The sequence below is a fragment of the Struthio camelus genome, chromosome 30 (assembly GCF_040807025.1).
Source record: "Struthio camelus isolate bStrCam1 chromosome 30, bStrCam1.hap1, whole genome shotgun sequence".
Lineage (NCBI taxonomy): Eukaryota > Metazoa > Chordata > Aves > Struthioniformes > Struthionidae > Struthio > Struthio camelus.
This window is the reverse complement of record NC_090971.1, coordinates 307,096-334,572: the sequence shown is the minus strand read 5'-3', so window position 1 is coordinate 334,572 and position 27,477 is coordinate 307,096. Positions and strand designations below refer to the sequence as shown.

The 27,477-nt window shown below is 47.1% G+C and overlaps 1 protein-coding gene across 2 annotated transcripts in view; it reads right to left on the bottom strand.

Annotated features, from left to right (window-relative positions):
• SNX27 (sorting nexin 27) overlaps nucleotides 1–27,477 on the bottom strand; it is a 42,032-nt gene that overhangs the window by 13,239 nt on the left and 1,316 nt on the right. For both annotated transcript variants that reach the window (XM_068922005.1, XM_068922006.1), the window contains exons 2-8: nucleotides 14,494–14,725; nucleotides 9,323–9,515; nucleotides 8,190–8,254; nucleotides 7,043–7,147; nucleotides 5,840–5,918; nucleotides 3,270–3,433; nucleotides 1,900–1,989 (exon numbers count right to left, since the gene is read on the bottom strand). In XM_068922005.1, coding sequence (XP_068778106.1) covers nucleotides 1,900–1,989; nucleotides 3,270–3,433; nucleotides 5,840–5,918; nucleotides 7,043–7,147; nucleotides 8,190–8,254; nucleotides 9,323–9,515; nucleotides 14,494–14,725 — 928 coding nt within the window. The remainder of the gene's footprint in view (nucleotides 1–1,899; nucleotides 1,990–3,269; nucleotides 3,434–5,839; nucleotides 5,919–7,042; nucleotides 7,148–8,189; nucleotides 8,255–9,322; nucleotides 9,516–14,493; nucleotides 14,726–27,477) is intronic.

Below are 27,477 nucleotides of genomic sequence, written 5' to 3'. Positions count from 1 at the left end.
CTTCTTAGAATCTTTGGATGCAAATGCTACAACTAGTGGAAAAATCTAAGGAGGTACTTTGACTATTTCTTTCTTTTTAAACATAAACGAAATCATTCCTCAGCACTGCCGGGAACCCAGACAAAGCAGCATTATGAGGACACCAGAGAAGCCGAAAGAGAAAGTGATGCAGTGCAAAACCATCTCCAGGAGTTCAGAGTCACAGCTTAGGGCGTGGGAGAAGCCAGGAGTTTCCCAAAGGCCCAGAGCCTGCAGGTGGTTTGCAGAAGTACCACTGTGCCCAAGCCAAGGAGGGCTACACAGTTTGGCCTCCACATTTGTTCAAAAGGATTTGTTTTTACACCGTTTTTGCATCTGGGAGATGCTGCTCATCTGAAGGCCTGATCTGAGCTGTCTCAGCTAAAGGACTGTTCTAGCATTTCCAGGACTGCAACCTCTCATTGCACAAGAGAGGTTTACAAGGAGCAGAACTACATTGAGGTTTCAAGTCACTTTTTAACTGAGGTAACCATGTCTAGACCAGAGGAAGGGGCGGAATCCTGGAGCCTTGTGCTCCAGGCAGGACCCTTAATAACACTGATGGAGGGAGGAGATTATGCGCTTTGACTTCATAGACTTTGGGAAACAAACATCATGTTCTTGACCCCCCCCCCCCCCACTACGCTAGGGCCCTAGTGTACCTGCGATATGCTGACAAGGTCTTTTCAATGATTCAACTTTTTCTTTTGTCTTTAGAAAGCCAATATGAGCAGGAACAGAAAGGTCATGGGCTAATCTGTACGAGGAAGAGCCTATTTACTGATCTCTGTCATTGGTTAATTATTAAGATGTTATTAGAGCACAGATTCTCGGCTTAGCATTTCAGGTGACCCTTCTGGGGTCCACCCCAAGGTAGTCCCATAGCAGGGGCCTACAGCAGTCAAACAGGCTTTGAGCGAGGCCTTGCTAAGATGCAGAAAGGGTTCTCAAGCAGCTGCTCTTTCAGAGCAGTCAGCAGAAGGGGGCCACGAGAATACAGCCTGGACTGCAGAGAGTCAGGGAAAGGGCAGCCTGTACTCATTTGGGACCAGCAGCCCTCGAGCAACCCAGCAAGTTATTTACAAGTCAGATTGTTTCACTGTTTGATCTTCATGCCAAGTTTGTGTCTGGCTGATGAGTTCTGGGCACCCCCTTCACTCCCCTATGTCTAAACCAGGCAGGCTCACCGAGTCAAACCAAACCCCCAAATTGGGCAAAGTGATAAGAGGCAGAAAATCCCTGGATCGGACCAGACAGACAGCGAGGTCTGTCACAGAACTTGCTGCTTGGAAAGATTTCTGTCAGACAAAAAAAGAAATTAAGGTACAGAGCGGGCAGCAACTCAATTTCTGGACAGACCAGAACCTATCCCTCTCTCAACTAGTCCAACACCTCTGTCTGAGGGGGAATCTGAGGTAGAAAGAGGCCTTTGCTTCTCAAATACTAGAAAGAAAGAAAGAAAGAAAGAAACACCTGTCCCCAAAGGGCAGCAGGTGAAGGATTGCTCCATCACATTTTAAGCATCTCATCTTTCAACACTGACAACAGCACACAGGTTTTATCACTGCCTTGTTTGGAATAGAGTCAATGTGTGACCTTGCCAAGGACAAATCCCCCCGTACAAACTTGCCTGGCACAAGGAGCTTTTTTGGTTTGCACGGTGGCAGACCCTCGGGCATGGCCCAGCCCTGTGCCTGGCATTCCTGCGTGTTTGCACACCCTGCCAATCCCTCCCGCGCTAAGCCCACACCCCCATAGGTTTCCAGTTATCGCTTTCCAAGGAAAGCTGTGTTTTTTAAAGTTGTTTGCATCTCCTTTCCAGATACAGCACTGCAATTCATCTGCCAGAGGAAGCAAACAGTACAGGCAAGATAAACTCACCATGACCATCTTTCTCTGTTCACACAGCTTCTGCAACTGGTAGGACTTCTCCTCAGCTTTGATGTAGCCTTTCTTGACATCATCAACAGCCTAAATAGAAAACAAGCCCAGGTGGTCAGGACTATAGGACCTCTTCACAGAGTCACAACAATCTGCCTTCCCTGGCTGGGCCCTGAGGCTATCTGAAGAGCCATCCAAATTCACTGCCCCAGTGGGCAGGAGGTGACCAACGTACCCAGAGAGGCAAAGGGGTAGTTCCTGCCTCTCCTGTCTGTGCTCACAGCCACAAGCCTCTACCTGCCTTGAGGAACATAAGGCTCCGGAGTCCTGACCATCTAGAAGGACTTCAGAAGAACGTCCTTTGGCAAAAGAGGAAGGATTGGGAAAAGCTAGTACTTGGTGTCCTGCTTTTGACTTTCGAAAAACACAGGCAAGGACAGGCTCGTACAACCCTTCCACTCCAGACACGTGCGTGCAACCATCTCCAGAGCAGTGCTGGCTTTTACCTGCTGTGCTGCTGGAGAGCAGTGTTGGCAGGAAAAGTTCTTTTTACTTGGCAGGACTGAGCAGGTACACAATCCCTTCCTTTAGGTCCTCACCTGCACACCCAGACTCTGCCCTGCAACGACCCTTGCCCACACACAAAGCAACTTTTAAAACTGCCAACCAGTAAAAAAAGAACCAGTCTAGGAGAGCAAATAACTTGACAAGTACTGCTTTTATTTTTAATTTGTACCAGAGGCTGGTACAGGTCCCAGATCAGAGGGCACTGGGACAGCATTTTTGGTGGTTAAGACAGACACAGACCAGGATTCATTTTATTGAACTCTGCAGAGATCTACCTCTGAGCTGGTCATCCTAGATTGGCTTTATACAGTCAACGGGGAGAACATGGCTCTTCTCAGACTCACTTCATCCTAGAGTATTGGCATAAAATGGGTCAAATAAAATCACAGGCAGAAAAGTCCCTGGCTCTTACAGTCAACAGGGAGAAGTTTGTACCCCAGCTGGTCACAGACATCTTCACTGATGACGTACAGAGCTGAGGAAAATGAATCCTACCCAAGGAGTCCAACCTCCCAGGTTCCTTTTAGTTGCCTTCCCAGAGCAAATGAGAGCAGCAGAACCCAGGAGTCCTGTCTCCCCGTCTAATCAGGACTTCACCACAAGTTCACCAAGACACCCAGACACAGGCTTCCGTTCCTTGAAGTTATCTAAGCAGGACTGTCCCTCAGGTTCGTACTCTGTGGTGCCAGTATGCCAACAGAGAGCAGTTTTTGGAGCAGTTTTGGGAGCTGAGCACTTGACTACCAGCAGGTGTTGTCTCACCTCCAGCAAAGCATCGACCTAAGGAGTTCCCAGGCACCTACCTGGTGGAAGAAGTAGGTGACCGCAAGGTCGTTGTCGTTGAGAAGAACTTCTTCTTCTGTAGTGAAAAGCCATTTCCGGATGGTCAGGCACGTTCCCGGCACTGCCGAGGTGTAGTTTTGCACGTAGAGTTTGTGGGGGAATTCATTGGGTGCCAGTTTGCGCACTGGAAGAAGCACAGGACGCGGAGGTAAGTGCATTGCCCCATGTGCAGCATCATCAGTGTTTGGCTGTGACCTGGGCTCGGCTGCTATACAAATCAACGCTAGTGAAGGCCATTAGCTGAGCCAACCCAGCAAAGCTTCTTCCCATTCTCCAGCCAGGATCAGGATCATAGCTCTGCCTTCAAGGCCTTTTCTTCTCCTTCCCTGATCAAATTCAGCTTTTTTCAATACCTCCTTCCACTGCGTCAGACCACGCTGGTCCATTGCAATCGCCTCTAGCTCAACCACCATCAGGAATTCCCTTGAAACTAAACTCCTCTCAGCAGATGCCAGGACTGGCTGGGAATGCTGTTGCCCAGCTGCCAGCCATCCAGCTGGGCAGGGCACAAGCCGAGGACACCTCGCTCAGCAGAGGAAGAGCAGGTTTGTCAAGCATCAGCACAACAGTTTGATTTTATCCTTTGGTGAGCACAAGGAGCTGCCTTAAGTACAGGGCACTGTGATCCTACGCAGCATTTTCACAACATACCTTGCAGAACACTGTTTAGGACTGTCCCCAATCCCCCAAGGGAGTCTTTTCAGCCTAAGTTTCCATTTCTCCATAGCTACCTACAGGGACATCTCCTTGTCCTCATGGTGACCTGAAACAACTCATTCCTGTGACTCCCAGCCTTTGCAGCTTATTGCTGCCTGAGAAGACAGGCCACAGAGCTGCCACAAGACTCTCCTGCTGCATGGGAGAAGGACCTCTCCAACCCGGCAGCCTGCCACCAGAGCCAGGACAAAATCTGCTGCAGCGCTCAGCCAAGCTGGAGCAGCTGCGCCACCCAGTAAGCCCCTGTTGGAATGATTATTGCATTCAAATCAGCTTCACTTGACTATGATGGACAAAAAAGGTGAGTGCCAGTACATCTCCCTTATCAGGTAGGAATATGGTCACTATCTTACTGCAGATGGAGCTTACAGGTCCCAAGGAAATTAAATTGAGCGTATCCAGATAGGAATAAATGTGGTTGTTCATAGCGAGTGTCAGGAAAGCGCAAGCCATAAAGGTTAACTAGAGTTCTTACTTTTCAGTGCAGTTTGAGAAGCACAGCACTCACAGGAACAAGAAATTAATAGCACCAGTTAGAATCTGGCAACGTAGAGCTTCCTGCACAAAACTGCCAACGTGCTGCAGTGTCCTCTCTCTCATGCCTGGGTACCCCCACTTGAGGCTCTCTGCGCCGCCCTGCCCAGCCTCGGCAATCTGGAAACACATTGCCCTCCGGTCCTGGGACTTCCCCACTGTGTCCGTGTCCTGCTTTGTCACCTCAGGGCCAGGTATCCCTCGGCAAGTGACCACCAACTCAGGGGTGCAGAGGCAGTTCTGTGATGACAACAGTCTTACAGAAGACTGAGGGGGAGTGGCAAACTTTGCTGACCCTCAGTCTGTTTTGTGAGATAGATCAGTTTAGAAGGGCTTTAAGAACCTAAAAACTGCCCCGGCACTCAAGCCAGGATTTTGCAAACATGAGGAACAGTTCTAGAAATCTCTTCCTACAATGCATAAAAACAAGGCCGCTTTTAGGCTTTTTGATAAGCTTGAGACATATAGGGAAGACCATCTAGAAATAAAGATGCCCAGCTAGTTATGAGAAATACCTTTGGCTCACAATCCAACACAGGAAAAAACCCACTACACCCGTTTTGTGGTATGACTGCAACATTTCCGACTCTCTCCAGCTTCAGCCAGCCAGGCATGAAGCTGGGTGAAATCAGAGATTGCTGCAGCCTCAAGTCTGAACAGCAGCCAGCAGACACCAAAGCATGCTAAGCTGGAAGGATGGCCATTGCTCAAGTGCCAAAACAATCACTCAGAACCCCACAGTCAAGCCTCAATTACCATCAGGATTCAAACACTGAAGGACAGATGAAAAACTAAGATGTAGTTTGCAGCATGCATCCCTTCAGAAAAAGGCTTGTCTCTAAAGGGCTGGACATTGCTCCACACTTCCCATGAGAGTGCAGATTGAGTGTGCCCTCGATCCAATTTCTTTTCCAGCACCTTCACTCTGCACCAAGATGCAGCTGGCACTCCCCTCTCCAGAGTTGGTTGCGTTTCAATGATACTGGCCACTTTTTCTAAGTGCAGTGGCCCCTTTGAACTGAACAAAAATGAGTGTCTCCGCTTAACAAAAAGCTTGTCTCCTTGAACTGTTTAAGAAAGGGAAAGTCAAGCAGCAGCAGAAGCAAAAAAGCCACCAAACTTTGAGGGCTCCTCATTATCAGAGCTTACTGTGCCTCCCAGGGGCTCCTCAGTTTGAGAGCACAGATAAGACCTCGATGAGAGTGCCACTGGACTCTGCTAACACCGCAGAACTTTTTCCTCGGTTGCCTGTCAGCATCAAGGGGATTAAAAGACTTACCAAAGGAGTGATTGATCACTTCAAACAAGGCGAAGTAGTTTGCGGTAATACTGTCCATTCCAACCTTAGCAGCCACAGCCTAAAGAGCAACCAAACGGGAAAACGGGGTCAGCAAAACAGGAACCAATTTCTGGCAGTCCTTCCGCAGGGCAAAGGCCAACTTCATACAGATTATTCACAAGCTTACGCTAGCCAGGTATTTGTCTCCAAGGAAAACCTAAATACACTTCCAGTAACAACAATAAGCTTTTTCTTTAGCAAGGGCTTAGATTCTCCTGCTTTTGCCCTCCTGTAAAGTGCTCTAGATTTTAAGTGCCACCACTGCTGACAATTAGGCCATCTTTTCTTCTGATGCCTCTAGTTTCAGTTCCTAATACAAGAGGCATGCACACCTCCCTTAGGAGTTTTCCTCAACAATACTTCACTCCTGCATGCTAATGCCACAGCTGCATCTAATAGACCTTGATTGAGGCTACACTAAATTCAGTAGTCTGGGTCTCGAATGCATGAACACATCACAAATCCAATCCATTTGCAGAACTCTGCTCAGCAGTTCTGGAGCTCCTGAGGGTCTGCTCTTTTGCAACCCTATGGCTCCCTCACTTGCAGCAATAATTTATCTATTATGAGTTCCCCCTTAGAAAAGGGTCTCCCTTACATCCTCTTATTCCCCCAATTCACTGACAGCTTCCACTTTTCCCCCAGCAGTGCTGGCTAAAGTCAGTTGTTCTCAATTTTCTGCTTAAAGCACTGGGCCTCAGGCCACTTGCAAACCAGTAACCTGCTCAGGCTATTCCCAGGATGGGTTGCTACCCTTACTCGGGTTGCTGTCCTGCCACACAGTCACGAGACTCATACACTGGATGCAGACAGCACTTGGATCCAACTCCTTCACCACAGCCATAATACACAATCTGTCTAGCGCTTAGAGCCATCCGCCAGCTTTAAGATATTATCAGTGAAAATTAATTCAGAGATTACTCTGCCCTTGCAGACAAGCCTGCCAAAGAAAATGCTGCTTCAGCAAGGCATAAGGTAACACTTCTCTAGCATTGCTCTCCCTTCCACTACAGCAAAGCTGCATCACTGATGCCCACCTGCTCTCGAGAGCAGCAGAGGGAGGCAAGCAGGCATCTATAGGGTCTTAGTTCTAAGTCTGAATTGCATTAACCTTCCAGTTAAGGCAAGAAACATGCAGCTCACCTGGTACACCTGGTCTGTAGTGCTGTTCTTTTTGACCCTGACCGTCACTGTCGTTATATCTGGTAATGCTACTCTGAGCTCCACGTCTGAGACACCGTTGTAATTCTAAAGGAAGAGAAAAGAATAGAAAATCGCCAGAATCCTTTAGACAGTCACCTGGGCTTGGAAGAATCTCCTCCAGGTTCAGTGTCCACCGTACAGGTACTTGTGTTAACTAGGCATGCTTTAGCCCACATATCCAGCTGACAGAACTGAGTGCAGAGTTCAGTGCATCTCCCGAGGCAGACACCTAGATTCGATCACATGCACTGAGCCCTGAGCTCTATGGACTATTGTCTTGCACAAGCCCTTGGACTGGCTAATTAAAAGGGTCACTTACACACAGTCACTTTTAATAACCAGGAAAAGCCCAGCTGCTCTGCCAGCCTCAAAAATCTGATTTCAGACTGCATCAGAGAAATGCTGAAAGAAAAAGGAAGATGCAAGCTCTGCTTCGAGACAGGAAGCTGAGCAAACTGCTTCAGACTATGATGGGGTAGGATTTTCCATTCCTGGGTATGCCAGTGAAGAGTAAGAGAAAGCTCTTGGACAGAGCAACTCAGTGCACCACAGAAAGGTTGGAAAAAAAGCAGCAGCTAGAGGGCAAGTAAGCTAGAGGTCACTGCTGCTGCCTACAATCCAAATCTCAGGAGAAGCAGTTGGATGGGCTGGTATTTAGCGTGCCTGTTGACTTTCTGTCCAAAGGGTGACAAATACGAACAGCTCACAATTGCAAGACCACCTGGACTGCCACAAGCAACAGAGACCAACAGGAAAGTCGGCGAATGTACTTTTCACTAGGTCTCCCCTTAGCCCAGAGGGCTGGGCTAAGAAATGAGGCCTCACGGCTGACTGGTCTTTGCACACCTCCAAGAGCAGCAAAGCTCTTCTTAGCAGCTGCAAAACTGAAAAGGTCTCCTACGTGCAATACAACAGATGGACAGCAAACTACAGTCTTCGGTTTTTGCCATGGTTTTCTATTCAGCTAACTGGTACTTTGGCAGGGAGCATCCTTGCTCCCTGATCCAGCTCTATCAAGCATTTGCAGCCTCTGTTTGCAACAGTGAAGGTCAAGGCAGAGTTTCAGTGCTATCCCCTGTGTGCCTACCTCGTCTGACTCTGACAGGAACTCTTGCATGATGTCGCTCTCCCCAATGACTCGTATCGAACACACTGCAGGACAGAGAGCACTGGTTAGTGGGGTTACCCAGGATAAAGACAGTACCCTCTCTCCCGGGACCAGTCTGAAGGAAGACAGGCACAAGAGTAATAACTGTTTCATGGGCTGCATGAAACAAGGTGTTATCTACCATCTCGTTGGTCTCTACCAACCTGGACCTACCAGGTCAGGAAAAGTCCTCTCAAAGCAAGGGTTTTCTAGGGTTGTATCAGGTTTACTAGCATGAAGACTGATATGCAGGGAATCCTCTACAATAGCAAGACATAAGCATTAAGTGATGTTGAATAACTCCCAACGGTTGAAATCTAGGCCCCAAGCACACAGCCAACAGGAGGTTTAAACTATACTTAAAAGCGGGTAAGTATTTCATAAGATAGTACTTTTGCCTCTAAAAAGTTCTTCCAGAGGGACTGAAGCTATTTTGCGAATTCAGGCCAAGTTCAGCAAGAAATTTTGACCCCAACTGTATCACGTTGCCTCTGACATTCAATCAGTCCTCCATCCAGTTGGCAAATGATGGAGACAAATGAGCTGGGAAAGGCAGGGCTGAGATATCAGCTGGGTGGGAAAACCTGAGCTGCCACTATTATGGAAAGAGGGGTTTTACTTCTAGGTGCTGAGTAAGAAGAGAGCCTCTTACGTTCACACCACTGAATCAAATCTAAAAGGTCTCAAATGCAACTTTCTCCCCATTCCAAAGCTTCCCTCCTCTTCCTCTTCTCCCTCAATCTCCAAGATTACTGGCAAGTAATACAACACAATAAATAAAAGCTCGTTGAGCATTAAAAACTAATTATACATTTCGTTGCTGTAAGTGCACTGCCAGCCAATAAACACATGCATCATTAAGCCCTGGCAAGTTTGAGTTCCCTCTCAGCATTTCAACTGTAAAATCCAATCCAGCTACAAACAAGCTTCTTTCCCTCAAAGATAAACAAATGACAGTGAAGTTCAAGCTTTAGGATCACCGTGGAAGGATGTACCCCTGAGAATTGTTTCCCACTTGTGAGGAAGGCAGCACACAACCTGGGCTCTCCTCTGAGTTCACACAGGCACCATACCTTTCTCCAGGTACTCCTCAAGCCCTCGCCGCCGGGCGTCCAGCTGCTGCTCCGACAAAGAGAACGGCCACTTCCCTGGGAGACGTGGGAAAGTGAAGTTGGCAAATTCCCGTTTCAGGTTCTGGTGCAGGATGGCAAACTCCCGGTACCGCTTTGAACAGAGCTGGCGGCCTGCCATGTAAACGTTGTACACCTGGCAGAGAGGAAAGAAGTCTCACCAGGGTTCAAAAACACTTTCCAAATACAAACCGGTATAGCCCTGCCTTCCCAGATACACAGGTAGCACAAAACTAAATCAGGAGGATTTGAGGTAGAATGAGAAAATGATATAAATAGTGAAATTACATTCCAACTACCATCTCCACCTCCTTTCAACAGCAGCAGGGTCAGCACAAGCTCAAGGTGCCCTTCCACTACAAGGAGAGAAGAAATGCACCCCAAACCCTTTATGAAATGCCCTGAGCCCCGATCCAGCAGTCACAGCTTTCGCCTGGATCACTTTCTGTATGGGCTGCACCCAGGAGGGTCCATACTAGCTCAATGTCAGAGCAGCAACCATGCCAGTCACATCAGCTGTTTTCAGCCACAAGAGCCTTCTCACATCCCAGATGAGTTTGTAACGATGGCTGAATTTCCAGCTTGCTGCAGCACTGAGCCTCGTGTTGCAGCAAAAGCCCCAGAGCTTTGCTCTGGATTCAGGGTCACAAATACTTTCCCCTGAGACACAGGGAGGTCCCAAATCAAGCTTGAGGCTTATGTCTGCATCTGGACACAGCCCCTGGCAGCTGTCAGGTACCAACTGTGCGAGAGAGCCCATGGGAGGGGAGGCATTAAATCAATTAGAAACACCCCACACTAACTAGCTTCTTTGCTATCTGTACACTCTTCCAGTTTCATTGTGGACACCGTTAAGGAAATAGGCCTCTGGTCCCAAATAAGAAACTCAGAGCAGAGTTATGGTCACAGCACATTTCCCAGCGTTGTATTGCTCTTCAGGGAATTTCTTTCCCATTCATTAACCAGCCGCCTCCATTTTTAAAGCCAATCTGCTCAGTCTCACAAGTTAAACAAGCTTTTATCTAGGCATTGCTAATATGCCCTCAGTGATAAGGAAGCCCCAAACAGTAGCATGTTACCTTAATTAGCTTCACATGAGGAAAGGGATGTAGCGGGAAGAGAGCAGGTTCACACTTTTTTTTTTTTTTATGTTGCACAAAGGAAGTGTTTGCAACCACAGCCCTTCCTCTAGAGCAGAGCATCATCCTCCACCATCCTCCCAAAGCCAAAGGGCTGGCAGAGCAGGGAGGTGGAGACTATTGAGAGGCACATGCCAAGACACACATAGGGTGGCTTCAGCAGCTCTCAGAGGACTCAAAGAACAGCAAGGCCCAACCTGCTCCTAAGAGGAGAGCCAAAATGGTCCCAGAATCCCAGGTCATTTCTCCTCCACATTTGCACTCCAAATACCTGACTGGAGACCTTCAAAAAAGGATTGTTTCCCAATAAAACTTTAATTTCTTCTCTTTTAAGAAGCGTTCAATCTCTCCAGGACTGCCCTTGGTGGGGCAGAAGATGCCAGAATGGGATCAGGAGATCAGAACAATAGCTATTGTTAGTCCAGTAAAGAGCAGGCAGCCTCAGGCTGTGCTTCTGTCCAGCTGGCCGCTAGGATCCCACCATTTCCCTGTAGCTCCCTAGCATCTTCCTTCTTTAAACTCATGTTTCTACGACCCTTTTGCTCCTGCCCCATACAGTATACCCAAGCTGACAGCATCCTGCATGGAGGTGTGGTGCCTGGGGCTGGGATAGCAGGGTCGTGGGGAAAGCACCCGCTCCCTGTTCACACTCTGCTTGGCTATGATCCTGCAGCCTTCATTCTCCCAAGGATCCCATCTGTCCCATTCAGAGAGGCACGGGCTACGGTGACATGTTGAAGTGATACACTTTGCACAGGAGTCTGACTCTTTGGAGGAGCTGAGTGTAACCGAACCCTCTCTGCCTTTCCTCACATACATACACACACATTCTGTTTCTGCAACACCAATGCTGGCTCATGCTTTCCCTGGGAAAACACTTCCATCCTCAGCTGGGAGAGGAAAAAGTGATGAGCCAGGAGCCAATTCGTCATCCGTCTCCCGGCGCTTCACATTACAAATGCAATCGTGTCCTGAGGCAGGCTGCTCCAGTTAAACCTAACGTGCAGTCTGGGAGGGTGAAAGGAGTCAGTGTATGACGGAAACCTTCAAGCCACGAGGCAAAGCAGCATCATATTTAAGACCCCTGATCCTTAGCATCATGTCCTAAGTCCCTCAGCTTCATCATTCAGCCCTCCTAGGACTCCTAGCCCTCCTAGGCACAGTTCCCTAGCTCTGGCAAAATGTAGATGGCACATAGAGCAGTAGAAAAATATGATCGGGACATTGGTATGACTAACCCAGTTTGAGACCCCCTCCAGCATTTAGGTGCTGAAAGCTGGACCTGTGAGAATATTCAGCTCCCCCTTTAAAGCTACAGGCTACCTCAGGAGCTGGGCGACTGGTTGTTCGCAGCAACAACAGGTTGTTCGCAGAGGGAAGAATACTGCCCTTGTGGCAGGCTTTTGTCTCTACCAGTTGCTTATTGAAACACAGAGCCAGCTGGAGTTTGGCTGCAGGCTCTGCTGATCCTTTCTGCAGCTCAGACCTGAGGCATGTTCACAAAGCAATGGTTAGCAGCAAGCTGTACAGTGAGATGCAGAGTGCTGGAGTATCAGCAAGCCCCCTGAAGTCTGCAAGCCAAGCGTCTGCGAACATAACACAACCAGGCAATCAAGTGGAACAGCCAAGCAAGGCCTGGCCAACTGAGAACCTTAAACACACCCCAAACGTTGCAAGACGAAACAATTCTGAGTATATGTCTGCCTTCATCCAACCCACTTCAGACATCTCTCCAGGCTGCTTCCTGTTTGTTCTGCCTGGAAAAGAAATCACTGTGTCTAGTGCCACAGGCCAGCCTTATCCTACTCCTCCATCTAAGGGCAAGCCACAGGAGCGGGTCCCAAGAACTTCGTATCTCCTTCGGTCAGTCATCCTGACATCCCTTCCAACTTTAATTATTCTACTACCCTAGTGCCACAAGATCTCCAGCACAATGCTGCTGGTGCCACAGCAGCAGTAGGGATGAGTTTGGTCTCAGCATATCCTGACCGCAGAGTAATTGCCACAATTCAGCAGCAAGCTTGAGGAGTACATCTGAAAGTAGCCCAAAACTGAAGTAAGCAGGTGGAGGCCTGGCCACAGTTCACAATCTGTTGGGATCTCAAGATGGCAAATATCAGACAGCACCCCAGATCAAGACTGGAGCGGTTGCTGAAGTGAGAGGTTACACAGACATCCCCACAGAGCAGCCCTACACCCATAGCAGCATGTCAGGCACAGAAGGAAATGTAGTGCCAAAACTGTGAGCTCCAGAGCTAAAACAGGGGATGCTGCAAGCAAAGTCTGCACACACCTGGACAGCGACAGCTGCTTTGTAGCGCTAACAGGAGCAAAAGCCATGGGTTTAGCAGGTCTGTTGCTGCAGCTCAGAAGGTTTGATCCACTAAAATAGGGCCATTTTTACAGTTGTTATTCCAACTGCAAGGGCACCTCAAGTCAGAGCATAGGTGCAAGCTAATAGCATCTCTGGTGTAGCTACCAGCATCTCCCTTTCAAGCCCAGTGCATACTCTCAGCTCTAAGTGCAATAAATGCCATCAAGATAACAATATTTAAGTGCTAAACTGTGGCTGATCATGGCAGCATATAGCCTGTATAGCAGCATCTGATTTTGCAGTTGATTCAATCCATAATTAGTAAAACTTCACTGAAACTAAGAAAAACCAAAACAGAGGAGTGTTCTGCAATAGGAAGTGATGAGATTCTTCTGAGATCATGGGAGCACAATGAGAATTGCCACATGGAACAAGACAGGGTCCCCCCAACTTGCTACACTTCTGAGAGAAGGGAAGCGTATCAGAAATGTGAAAAACAACATTTCTTTTCCACAGACAGTGTATAAGTATCTGAAGGGGGAGTGTCAAGAGGATGAGGCCAGCCTCTTCTCCGTGGTGCCCAGCGACAGGACAAGAGGCAATGGGCAGAAACTGAACCACAGGAAGTCCCATCTGAACCTGAGGAAAAACTTCTTCACTGTGAGGGTGACAGAGCATTGGAACAGGTTGCCCAGAGAGGTGGTGGAGTCTCCTTCGCTGGAGATCTTCAAAACCCGTCTGGATGTGATCCTGGGCAATATGCTCTAGGTGACCCTGCTTGAACAGGGAGGTTGGACTAGATGATCTCCAGAGGTCCCTTCCAACCTAAACGATTCTGTGATTCCCTAATAAGCCAGAATTAATCTTAAGCCTCAGAGGATGCATCCATTTCAGGTACTTTTATTACAGATCATGTTCTCTCTGAAACTGAGTGCCAGCCTCCCCAGCAAACGCAACTGGGAGGGGGCACCCAAAGGAAAGACTTTCTACAATCATTTCCACCCACACCCACAAAAGAGAAGAGAAAAAGAACAACTCGCACAGAGCTCATCAGCACACAGAAGAGGTCAGGCACTTGTTTCCCAGGCATCAGAACTACTGCACGCACAAAGACAGTCACTATGGAAAATGGGAGCACAAGAAATCACACCATGCCTCCAAAACCTTGTTCTACACAGGGCAGAGGTTCACTCTCACACAGCATGCTCTCAGGAAAGGCAGAGGAAAACCAACCCCAATTGCAGCAGTTTCATTCTGTAGCTGGGAAGTTGTGCTCCCAGGCATCTGCTCTTATTGCTTTTCCATCCATCACTGATGTCCTTAGCGCTTGGTGTAAAATAGAAGGCACAAATATAAAAGCACATACAAGCTAAATAATGACTCCCTATTTAATCTTCACAAGAAATCAAGGTACCCAAGCTGCATTAATAAAAAATTTCCCAGCACACAAAAAATAGCTGCCAAAGAATAACCAAGCATGGCAAGAAGGAGAGGTGAGCCTAAATAAAACAGTTTCAAAAACAGTCAATAATAGATTAATTCATCTCCATCCTGAACACAGAAAGAGTTGCCATCAATTGTCACTAACACCACGGAGCAGATCAGCTCAGGGCGCGGACCCGTGCTGACCTCCAGAAGGCACAGCCCAAACCGATACTAACCACGAACTTCTCGCCGTTTTGCTCCACGTGCTTGTACGTAGGGATGGAGATGGGCACAGCTTGTTTTTCTGTGTAGTCATAGAACGACTGCCCCAAAGAGTCATCACTTGGATCAAGGTTATCTGCCTCGTGGGGAGGTACGGACAACACAGTCAGAATTAACTCCTTCTCTCCTGCACGAATCAGGTCCACCACTTGTTTGTGTGTTGCCCCTTCCACATTCACCCCATTCCTGTAAAAGAGAAAAAGCACAGAGGCCATGAGCAAGGCAAAGGTGATAGCAGAGCCTTCAAACAAAGCCAGGACCAGCCCAGGAGTACATCACGTATCTGCTTCCCTTGAAAATTTGCCAGTTGAAGATGTCTAACATTTCTGTGGCTTCAAATCTATTCTCCTAATGGGTTACACAGGCTAGGAAGGAGCAAAAAAAAAAAAAACAACTTAGTTCCCATGTTAAAATTCTGCAAGTTCTGCTTCAGTGGAAGCGTGTTTTGCAATTTAGTTCTGCCTGTGTAAAGCACCAGAAACCCAAGTGCTCTGCTAGCGTACGCTTCGCAAGAACTGCTTTGGTTGGTCTACTTTCATTCTAATCTAGATTAACCTTCACTAATTTTCCTATAGGTGATTTCTTGGGTTATGAGTTATTGAATTATGCTTAATGACTTCAAACACAGCTAAAACTTCTTTAGAAGGTTCAGGCACCCCATTGAATTTTTAATCCAATTTTTGCAGCTTTCAGCATTTCTTAACTTCCCAGAACACTGCATGACCCTCTACAGTTCCAAAACAGAAATGGATTTCCCTAAACACGAGTTGAAACTTCCAGGTGAACAAGAACGAGAAAGCAGACAAATAAGTTTGTAGAGCAAGATTAAGTGATGGGGTGCCCCTATCAACCAAGACACAGCACCCACAAGCACACCTACTTTGGTGCAATGCAAAGGAGATGCCCTTTCACATTGTACTTTCAGACAAACTGCTTTACTTTGCCCCAGCCAAGGAGCACTAGTACACTCAGTGCCAAGTTTCTACTTCTTAAACTGCTCCAACTTGATCACAAGAGCACGTCCAATTATGCTCCAAGCCTTCTACAAACCCCATGAAACACTCTGAAGACCTGAGACCTATCCAAGCCACCTCTAAGCATTCCTGACATTCCCGCTCTCCCTGCCAGCCCTGGGCAGTTAACCATTGCTTCGCTCTTGCTTAATCCAGAAGATACAGATCATACCTTGGCCAGCTTGGAAAGACATTGCTTAGAAATAAAGCCATAGGTCCAAACAGAGCTATGGTTAGCTCTGTTAGGTTCTCTTCCAAATCTGGAAAAGGACAAGCCTGTTTTTCCTCCTGATAAGAGCTAAATTTAGTAGCATGCTTCCATAAACTTTCAGTCATCACAAGCGTCTCTGTTAACAGAGTTTGGTATCTGAAACATTCCCTGTATAAACAAGAATAGGCTGAGCTTCACCTACTGCATCCCTACCAGTCAGCCTGGAGATACTCAAGCCAAAGACCTGCCAAAGACCTCGTAGATCATTAGAGGCAACAGGTCCCTTTTCACCTCTGCTTCCTGAGCAGCTCCCTGAAACAAGCCTGGGACAAACCAGTCAAGGGGCTTCTTGTTGCTGCTGAACTGCCACCAGCAACCAAGTCTCAACCCCAATTTGTTTTCCTTCAATCTAGGAATTTCTCTTCCATATAGCCCAGCATAACCCATATTCTGGGCTGCTGGCTATGGTCATTACCTGATGCTTCAGAGGAATGCAAAAGGAAAGCAGCCTGCACTTTCCCAGCCATGAATGCTGACCATGCAGACAGAGAAAATTCTCTCAGCTATCCCCTCTGGCAAGTCAGCTACTCCTTCCTGAAGCCAGAGAACAGATTATCATCATCCTACTGCTGAAGACCTAATGTTAGTCACAGAAACACCTGAGCTTGCCTTAAATCAAGTGTGGGTTTTGGGTTTTAATCTCTAGCTCTCAAATGAAAAAGAACAGCTCTTACCACTTTGCATCGATCATTTTTTATTGAACCTTTTACTTTTTAAGAATCACCCTGGAAAGATCTGATCTCAACTTACAAATCTGGGTGACAGATCCCAGGCTCTGAACCAAGTTTAAAAAATAAATAAATAAATAAAATCCAAGCAGTGCTGCTTGTGTGTATACTCTATGCCAAAGACAGCGCTTGCGCTTTGCTATGAGTTGGATGAGAAAGCTTCCTCCAGCTATCAGCCTACTTACAGCTCAGTTACACAGAGCTCCCATATAAGTCTCAGGGAAGGAATAAAACAGCAATCCTTGGATGCAACCTCTGGGTTCTTCATGATAAAGGTGCTTGAAAGCTATGCACAGCTTTTACAGTAGCCATTTCACTAGGCCATTAAGTTCAGGAAGCAGAAAAATCCCCTCCTCACTGGCCAGCAATACTACACAGTAGGAGTGTGGCCCCCAAAGCAGCAAATTCAATCTCACAGGGCAGTCTCATTATTGAGTTAAGCTGTTAGTCACCAAAATTCAGTGTCACATTAAAGAGACATTCACATTTGTTCCACCTGATCAACACTCATGTGCTCCTATTTTATGCTATATGGGAAATCATTTCCATTTGGCTAAAATTAAATCCAGTCCATGAAATTCTACAGTACTGCTGCCCACATAACGATTTTGTTCGATGGGGTTATGGAGCCAGCCCCAGCTGGATTTGAACCAGGTCCTCAACTTAATTTCCCCATCAGCAGAGACTTCAGACACTGCAACTTTCCCCTCCACCAGCAGACTAAGAAGAAACATGCCACGAGCTTCCTCCTCTTCCTCTTCCACACCCATGTCGGCCCCTGGTGATTTCTCCTACCACACATTTCCTCCCAGAGCCAAAGAGCCCTCAGCACACGGGGGAAACTAGGATAGGACGCAGGAATTGGATGCCCTGTCCCTCCCAACAATTAAGTCTGCAATGCATCATTTCATTCACAAAAAAAAGATAACACCCACTCCCGGCTCTCAATCACTCCAAGTAGCGAGGCTTCTTTCTAAGATCAGATGCTATTTTAATAGGCAGCCCTGCTGGCCCTCTGCTATGCTGGCCTCCTGCTCTGCAACGCTAAGGAGCAGAAAGGAGCAGGCAGTACTGCAGTAGCACAGGGCCAGAAGACTAGCACCTCTGCAACAAAGTCACCATAGCAACTCAGTCTGGAACAATCATCGACAAACCTAAAAAGAAAAGGAACAGTAAATCATATGACACAGGCAAATCAGAAGCATCTGGCAAGGCGAGATGAGCATAGCTGAACAACATGCTGTTTACTCAGCCACAAACTTGTCAGGACCTGAAGAGCTGAACACGCTTTCCTAAGACAATGGGACACTTGGATGCTTTTCTCTTGAAGCTACTGTCTTTGTCTGGAGCTGGAGGAAAAAAAACAAAGCAAAACAAAAAAACCCCACAAACTAAGTTCCCCATACCCTGCTGGGTATGTACAGCTCCCACCCAGGCTGAGCTGACTCTACATTGGGCCTGGTCCATCTATGCCTTACTGAAAGGACACCTGGATACAACAGCAGCAGAAGACAATCAGATCCAACCAACTGTTCCCTCTGCAAAGGAGGTACAGGGAGACAGGCTGCAGAGCTCTGCTCTGCACAAGAAGTGAAATACAGGAGAACTCTGCTCTACGCAAAGAAAACGATTGCGTGATGGGAAATAGCAGCCAAGGCACATGCAATCCCAGCACGGCTTGTCAGATTGCAAAAAAAGAGCAACTTCCTCCGACAAATCACTTCTCTCAGATATATGCCACTGAACGCAGATGTGGTTAAATCAGGAACATAAGTTCTGTCATCTTTCATTGCATGATGTTGGGCAAGTCTTCTTCCCTCAGTGCCCAATTTCCTTCTCACCTTGCAGAGGATGCAAGGTTTCTTCACAGGAAAGTTAACACAGGTTCACAGAGAGCTCTGAAGTCAGTAAGTAGAAGCAGTTCTAGAGTGTGACAACCCTGCCTGGTCTTCGAACAGCGCAAGTGGTAGGTTGTTGATTTTGACAAGGTAGAGCCTTCTTAGGCTGTCACCCCAATGGGGGAATTCCTGTCATGCAAAGATGCTGCACAAGGGACACTCTGGGCATCCCAAACAGGGAGCTGCAGAGAAGCTATTTTCCTGTCAGTGCTGGAAAAGGTCAGTCTAGTTCAATACCCAGCATGACTAAGGGCTCTAGCTCACCTTTGCCAAGCTGGACTTGCTGAGGACAACATAATCCCAAAGCACTTGTTAGCTTGTCTCTAATGGCAATCACCATCCCCAAGGCAGAGGCAGCCGAGGGAACACACATCAATGCCGCAGTCCACAGTCCAGCGTATTAGCCTAAAATGCCAGCCAAGGCAGGTCTGGACTAAGAGTCTGGACTATGACCTGAGGCAGCAGCACGTTTTGATGTCTGCTGACATGATTGCAAAGGCAGCAATCATGGCACACGAGGAGCAATATCGCTAGTCATTGCCAGATGTGACACACTCACCCATCAGGGAGAGCTCACCTGGTGCTAAGGCAAAAGACAAGCTCTGAGAATTACAGCAGGTTACACTTAACAGATGATCTTCAGCCTGTGGTTCTGCTAGCTCCTGCCACCGAAAGATATGCTGGGGGGCAGAGGAGACTGGTGTTTGTTCACCATAATGAATTAAAAAGCCTCTTTGAAACAGTTTCCAAAGTGCTAGGCCAAAGAAAGTGAGCAGTGGCTGTGGGCTGGCACAGTACCATGGCTGGAAGGAAGACAAGCTGCTGAAGCACCCTGCTTACTCCATGAGCTGTGCACTCCCAACCCTGCTCTCTGCCAGCACAGGACAGCTTCCCCCTAAAAAGCATCTCACTAACCAGCTATGCTTGAATTCAGACACACCTCTAGGAAAACATTTTCAATGATCCCTGCAGTAAGAACAGGAACGACTTAGAGACACTGGGAAACCCTGAGGATGTATTTGACAAAGTAAAATTCCCCAACATACCAATGCTAAAGACTAGATTCCCAGGACAGAAGAACATTTCACTTATTTTCCCCATTTGTACGCTGAATGACTCATTCTCTGCAAAGACTTCTTAAAATTTCCCAACTATCTGTCTGTCAAGAGATGACAAGGAAATTTACTGGAAGAAAGCCCACAATAAGCTTCCTTGAGAATAAGACCAAGGTCTGCCTTTGTGCTTTGTTCAGTCAGAAAGCACCAACCCAACCAAGAAACCACCCAAGAAATGATTTTTAAGTCATCTTTAAGGTCTCACTTGCACTAGCCTTGCTCTTCTAGCAGATGAAGACCCTTTGCTGTCCCAGGCTATCAGCAAGTGCACCACGGCAAAGCACAGCTCAGATCCCAGCTTTGCAGTCTGCTGTGAAGACACAACCTGCATAACCTGCAAAAAAGAAGCAATAGTGGCCAGGACCCAGTTTTGCTGGTGAAGTGATTCTTCCACCAGACCAGCTGTATCAGGCAGGAATCGCACTGCTTTCCCACCCCAGTGGGGCAGAACCAGGTTGGCAAGACTCTGCAGGGTAGATGTGGCCTAAGGAATAAAAAGGAATAAAAGTGGAAGCAGCTATTCACACCACAATTTCATGTGTCCTCTATCTCTTAATGGAGGCCGTCTGCCAAATTGCCATCCTCTCCCACCCAACGCTTTTTTTTATCTTCCAGCTCCTGACACTTGGCTCACAACACATGTGGCTCCAGCACTGTCCAGGACAACGTGTCTGTATGTTAAGCCCATACTAAAACTCCCATAAAATCCAATACATCCCCAAGAAGCCCCACTGCGTTCCTGCTTCTTCTATAATACACCACTTCTCACCACTAATCAGCTGTGGGAGAGATTTTAAGTGCAGTGCTAAGACTACAGCAGCAGTGACAGATTACTCTCTGCTCCGAGAAGGGCTGACAAAGGAGGAACAGTGCTGAAGATGAGATCCAGCGACAAGGGCAGTCACCACATGGATCTGCAGCCTCCTTGGGAAAGCCTCTGGAAATAAAAATGAATAGCTAATGAGCTTACCGGGCACAGTAGCATGGGACAGTTTTTCCAGGCTTGCTGGAGCAGCCGCTGAGACAGCCGCTTCTCAAATCTGTTCGACCAGCTACTCCCAAACACCAGAATAGCTTCCCATGGAAATACGTTCCAGGGTGTATTCACAAAGAGGCAGCCACCATGCTGCAGACAGTGTCAGGTCCCTTCCACCACTCCACAGCACGGCTACAGATTCACCCCAATAGATTAATGGCAACTTTACTGTAGTAGCTTGGATGTATCACTGTTACACACCCCCCACCCACAGCTATGCCAGACCCAGCTTCTTGGAGTTCATCACACAGATGAGTGTTAGCTTCTCAGCTGCACAATATAAATGAGACCAGTCAACCTAAACAGTTTCTCCAACACAGAGCATGCAGCAAAGCCTGGAGCCATCCCCTAGGGTTCCCAGTTCTAGCTCAATGCTTTAACCACAAGATTGCATCCTTCCCCCTGCCCAAAGGGGAATGAGAAAAATGGCATTTTGTGGCTTGAGCACTACAAGTCCCACCCCAAAAGGGGCAAATAGTGTGCTTGGCTCCAGTCCCAAAGTGCTCAGTATCTAAAGCCACACAGTGGTCAGTGGGAGCCTTCCTTAAACTGAACCAACATAGTCCTCAGATCCCAGGGCATAATCCTACCTTGGCTGTTCAGCTGAGGCCTAAGCAGTGTTTCCCCATTTCTAATCTGTCAAATGCTCTTACCAGAGGGGAAGCCAAGCTTCCTCTTTCACAGCTAAGAAATCCAGATCTTCTTCAATATTATTCCAACCACATAAAAAAAATTAGGAGGACGCTAACAAGTGCAACTCCAGTGACCTTTCCAACTTCTGCTCTCTCTCACATAAAAGAAAAGGTTGGGATAATTACCATTTTCACACAAGCCTCTTACAACATTTTAAGGAAGTTCTGTGAATATTTACACGCTCTCCTCTGGCAAACAATATGATTGCCATTCATCTGTTCCAATTATGAGAGCAATGATTCCTTTTAAATTAACACTTTGGAGACACTCTGAAAGAAGACAAAGAGCATTAACATTTCAAAAGGTTAAAAACTAAATACTACTGTAAAGCGAATAAATATTGACTCAGCAGGTAGAAAGCTATTTGTCTTACTGAAAAAGGAAAAATATTTTGGAAACTTCAGCAACCAAATCTGTATCTAAACCATTCTGGAAATTCAGCAGCAGTTAGTTGCAGCCAGTTTCTACCCCAGCTAAACACCAGCAGTAGGAGAAGGACACAACCTAGGTTAAAGCTTCCATGGTTTTACTTTCCCTGAACCATCAATCAAACCGCTCCAAGACAACTGGAGATGAATAGGGCACCCAGGCCTTTCAGCTGGATTATAAACCCCAGTACTGGAACAGAGTTGGACTTCTAAGATTAATCTTTCTGACTGACACAAAAGCAATGATTTTTGTCTGCTCCATTTGTAGACCCAGATTCTCCCTCAGCGAAGTTCAGGCTGCTGCCTACGAAGCTCAAGCCTGTGGCAGTGGCAATGGTTTTCTAGTCGTGCTCTTTTAGAGAGCTCTATGCAACAGCAACAGGCCCCCACGGACGCTGCAGACCACAGGATGAAAACCACTGTCATAAGGCACTTCTTTAGAGACCAGAGTTGGTCTCTAGAGCCTGGCGTATATGAAGAGCCTGGCAGGGTTGCTCTCTCCAGCCCTTCAAAACAGCATCACAGCCCAACAGCAGTTTGGAATACGGGTGGTTCACAAGACCGCCAAGACTACGTAGAGGAACTGACCCACTTGCTTCAGTATCTCAAGCTGAACAAAGCACGAGGAAACAGCACAGACTGTGAAAATGGGTTTAAATTGCTCTGGCTTTGGTAATCATATTCTTTCCTAAGAATATACAGAGAGTTCTGTTCAAATATACTGTAAAAGCGTTAAACCAGGGTAGATAAAACAGCTCTTACTTTTATCTAATTGTACACTTAATGGAAAACCCAGTGCACAAGGGTTCTTCATTTACCCACTGCTATCTCTCACAAGAAAAAAAAGAGATATATTTGCAGTTTCACTCTAACTGCTGATGTCGGCCTTATTGAGCTGCACGTAAAGCACGCTGAACACAGGCTAAAAAGAGCAATTAGGAGACCTGAATTATTCCCAGTTTAATCTATAGCCTTAACTGGGTGAACACACTCCCTCTCTCTGCACCTGTGCAAGCCTGTTCATAAGGGGGGGGGGGGGAAGCTGCTGACCCACCATTAAAGCACTTCAAAAACGTATGCAGAAAAGCATCTCTGCTTGCAGGGAGGATGCAGCTTGGAAAGGTTACAGGGAATTCAAAAATTCTCCCAAGAAGATGGCACTTTGCAAAGGTAGCAGTACATTTAAGAGATGTGGGGAGGAAAGAAGTCTATCAGCTAGCAATTAGAGGGATTTCAGGTTTGAGAGGCTGTGAGCCAAAATTAATGTCTTTTGTGAGTTACTACTGCTGCAAATAGGCTTACAGCAACCACAGCAGAAAACAACCAACCTCTGAACTAATGAGTGTGGGCTGTATCCCCACACGCAGCTGTACCAGTGTATCTTCCATGTTCTCACCATCGAGGCGCACAAGATAAAGTTTCCAACATTTTGACTGAATCCAAAGAAGAAAAGAAAGCCGTTTCCAAAACCATTTGAGGTTAAGGAAAAAGAAGCCCTTAAAGACTTTGGCCTAGGTAAGCCTGCTGACCGTTTCGTAAGGTGATTTTCTGGCAACGTGCCCTTTGTGCAAGCTGCAAAGCTGTGAATTAACAGTGCACACAGCTGTCTCCTCCTTTTCAGACAGTTCTGTACTTTTCCAAAGCAGAATCAGCTTTCTGTGTCCCAAGTCAATACACAAAATTAGACTTTAGACCAAGAAGAGAGAGAGCTTAATTTCCTAAAGAGAAGGAGCTGGTCCATTTGTGAAAAGCTGAAGAAGTCAGTGCATGTACATTCACATTTGCAGACCTGAACAAGACTAGGGGTGTCAGCAGCAGCCCCAAATGCATTGTTTAGATCTTTAACCAATAGGCAGGCATAATTTCTCACCTATTGAGAAAAAGTTATTCGGCTGATGACGTCAGAAGTGCAAGTAAAAAAAAAAAACACAAGTAAAACAGCTAAAACATTTTATTTTGTGAGCTGAGCATGGACCCATTCAATCATCCTGGTGGGGTACTTGTGTATTGTCCTTATTACAGGAAGGGAATAAGGGAAAGAACTGATTCTTTCCCTCCCCACATCATGCACAAGTCACTCTCCCCACAAGGGCTAGGAAAAAAAGCCATCCCTAGTGCAGGCCAGTCCATCAAAACCCAGATCAAAGGGTACAACACCTTCTTCTGAAGTAGCAGGTGCTGTGACTGTTGCAGATAGAGACTATTTCTCAGGTCTGGCAGTGTAAGGTACCTCTTTACCTTAGGAATTACACCTAGACCTGACCAGGTTTCAGCTGCAAGCAGTTCAATAGTATTGAAAACTGAATCCCTTCTTTATCTGCTCAATTATTTTGAGCAAGCATCCCTGCAAACAAACTAAACACCAGTGAGATTTTTCTTCCCCATCAAGATTAGTTATGATTGCCATTCAGGGTGATAATCAAGAACTAAATTAGCTTTCATTGTCTGTCTCCAGCGCCCTTAACACCCACAAACACACAACAAGCTAAGAAGATTAGAAAGCACTCCCTAGTTAAGTTGCAAAACCAGCCTTCAAAAGCAAGTGTTCTGAGCAAGATGTTAGATACAAGAGTGTGATACAGTTAAGGATGGCAACAAAGGACTTTGTACCAAGCACAGGAATCTAAATAAACCCTTCAGACACAACACTTGAAATATCATTAGGGTTTGGATGAGGATTGCAAAGCAGTTCACACTTCACCTCGCTACCCCACAGAGGAAAACCACCCTCACCTTACTGCTGCTGTAACACCCCAGAGTCTCTAGCAGAAAGAGAGGTAGCTTCGGGGGGAGGGGGGGTCTCCAGGTATTTGCACCCAGAGCGTGCTGGCTCTTGAGAACAGGCCGGCTCTGAGAGCAGGCCAGGTGAAGAGCCTTGGAGTGACAGACTCCGCAGACAAATTACCACGTGCTAAATATCCTGTTACTCAGCCCTACTTCAGAGAAGAACAGGCTAGAGCACAAAAGCCAAAGTAATTTGATCACAGCCACGCAGCAGAAGAATCTTGTCTCTCAGGCTCTTGCTCCAAAAACTCCGATCCACACCAGCCTGCAGGAATTAAACTCCAGCAAAGTTACAGGAGTTTGAAACAAAGCCCCACTCTGAAAAAGAGCCTGTTCAGAAAACATCCTATCCTGCACTTGCCTTTCAGCACCCAAACAAGTGAGATTTGCAGAGGTGCTGAGCACCCAACAATTCCTACTGAAATATCAAGCCCTTATTCAACAGCCCAGCTACAGATTGAAAAGTCCAAATTTCAGAGAGTTCACCAAAACTTCCAAACTACCAGGCTATCCTGTGGGTGAGTTAAGCATACTGCAGGGTGGCATATGGTACGCAACAAAAGGCTCATTCTGAGCCAAGGGCTTGAAAAAACTGGATTCACTGGGCCTCGAAAGCAGCGGCTGCAACAGTCAGGACCTAGCACAAATTGGCTCAGGTCTCCTGGGGAACCCCACCCCCACCATTGTGCACAGGGTGCTGCCATGGAAAGGAAGGGAAATTAGAGCTATTTTTGGAGTCAGTTTTATTGTTTTCTACTCTAACTCACAACCATGCTAAGATTTACTTGCAGGAGTTGGATTTTAATAGATCCAGGGAGAATTAATGCTTGATCTGTGCTCTCAGCAGAGCGTGCAAAGACATAGGGTCTTCGCACTGCCAAAACGCGACCAGTATCATGTAACATTTTAGGGCTGGCAGGCTGATTTACGCAGCCAGGTTAACAAAAGCAATAGCTGATATTGGAAAAGGGTGAAAGCCAATCTCACAAGTGCTACAAGAAGATACATGGGCACGTTAAAGAGTGACTTCTCCCTCAAGAGCACGCTGCGCAGAAGTGGAAGATATGGAAACAGGAAATCTCCTGTTCTTTCGACCCACAGTTACTCCCTGCTTTGAGATGGAGGCAGAAGCCAGGAGTCCAGATAGCCATGAGCCAACACCTCCTCCTGCCCCCAAGCTCAGGGCAGACCTTATTAACGGTCCTCATTTGCAGGTCTTGACTCTTTCAAACACCATGGCGAGGTTTGGCTGCGGAGTAAAAGTCAGACCCTTATCTGGTGTAAGCACTTAACTCACAGAAACAAATCCTTGCCTTGCACTGGCCTAGAAGCCAGGGACCAAATCCCAATTCCAGCCCTGGCCTCAAAACACACCTCTAATTTTAAACGCACCGTTTTAAGTGTTTCCCACAGTAGGCAAGAGGGAGAGTTTCATCTCAGCTTCTTGTAATGCATACAAATAATTCCCTTGGTCAATAAACGCTGTTCTCATGTAGATCCTCCAGGTGCATAATTCGCCCCCTGAACAGTTTTTCTGCACAGAAAATCAGAGCATGAAGTATTTGGGTCAGAGAGAGCAGTGCCAAACCTGAACACTAAGCCTTCTGCAGGACCCAGCCAGACTCTCTAGCCAAGGGCTAGTCAGAACAGCTCTTCTCTGCCGGGCCCAAACACATGATGTTGCCCTTCACACACTGCAGCCTGCAAAGACTGGCAGCAAAGCATTCCTGCTGCTCTGAAATCCCTGTAATTAATAAGTAATTGAACTTAACTAACTCAGCATGAACTACAAATACATAAAGACCAGTAGGTATGTCACAGCTCAGCATGGGCAGAATCAACCCAAAGAATCACAAGCTAAAGGGAACATACTTTAAAAAAAAAAAAAAAAAAAAAAAAAGAAAACCTCAACAGGTTGAGGCTATAAGAAGTCATCAAAGAGATTTAATTGATGCCAATGAACAAACATGGGCTCGTAGCTTAAGGGTTGGGGGGGGGGGGGAGCAAGAGGAGATCAGCCTCAGTGTACTTGAAGCATTCCTACGAAAGATGTTTTCAGGTTCACATTGTAAATCCTGCTGTAAAGTAATAGCATAGCTACCACACAGCTCTGGACATCCCAAGGTCCAAGTGACATGAGAAGAAAAAAATTACTAGCCAGTCCTATCCTCAAGCATGTTATTTCTCTCTTTGCTTCCTACTGCCAAATGACAGTACTTCAAGGGGGTGGGGGAGGGAAGGACACTCACTCTGTTCTCAAGAGCAACTCTGTCTCTTCCCAAAGGGTTTTCTCCCCATCCCAAGCATGTTTGCAGGTGCCCTCGCTGCCTCCTTCTCTAGCCATGCCCACAGCAGCCCCACATTCACCCCCCCTTCCCGAGGTACCAACATCCCCCAGTCACAGCCCCCTCCCTCTGCTATCCCCCCAATAGACTTCCAGAGGGCTCCCTCTTCCTTCCAGACACCCTCCTTCACATCTCCTAGTCTACTTCCCCTCCTTACAAGGGATTGCTCTAGGGACCAGCTTTCCTTCAGGAGTTCAGTTTCCCCCACAAACAAGTTCTCCCACAGAGTCACCCCCCTTCCACCAGCACTTCCCAGTCAGGGTCCCTGTCAGAAGGCAGATCTGTGGACTTTGCTCCTACAGATATTTCTTCCTAGGGATCCCCCTCCCAGAGGACTCCCTGGGACTGAGAGAGAGAGACTCCCTGGGAGTGGGAGAGAGATCCCACTTCCCCTTTCTTTGGCAATGATTCCCAGCCTCACAAGCTTAAAAATTTTTCCTAAGGGGGTATCACCCCAAGGACCGCTGATGCCCACTTCAGTCCTGCCCATCAAAGGATCTTTTTGGGGGAAAGAAGGGTCCAGCCCTCCCACAGCTGCCTGGGGGAAAGATTCCTGCATCCTCCTTCCACCTCCTTGAAGACAGTCCCCAGCTTTAACTGCTCCCTCTCTCCAGACGATCTCTCTTG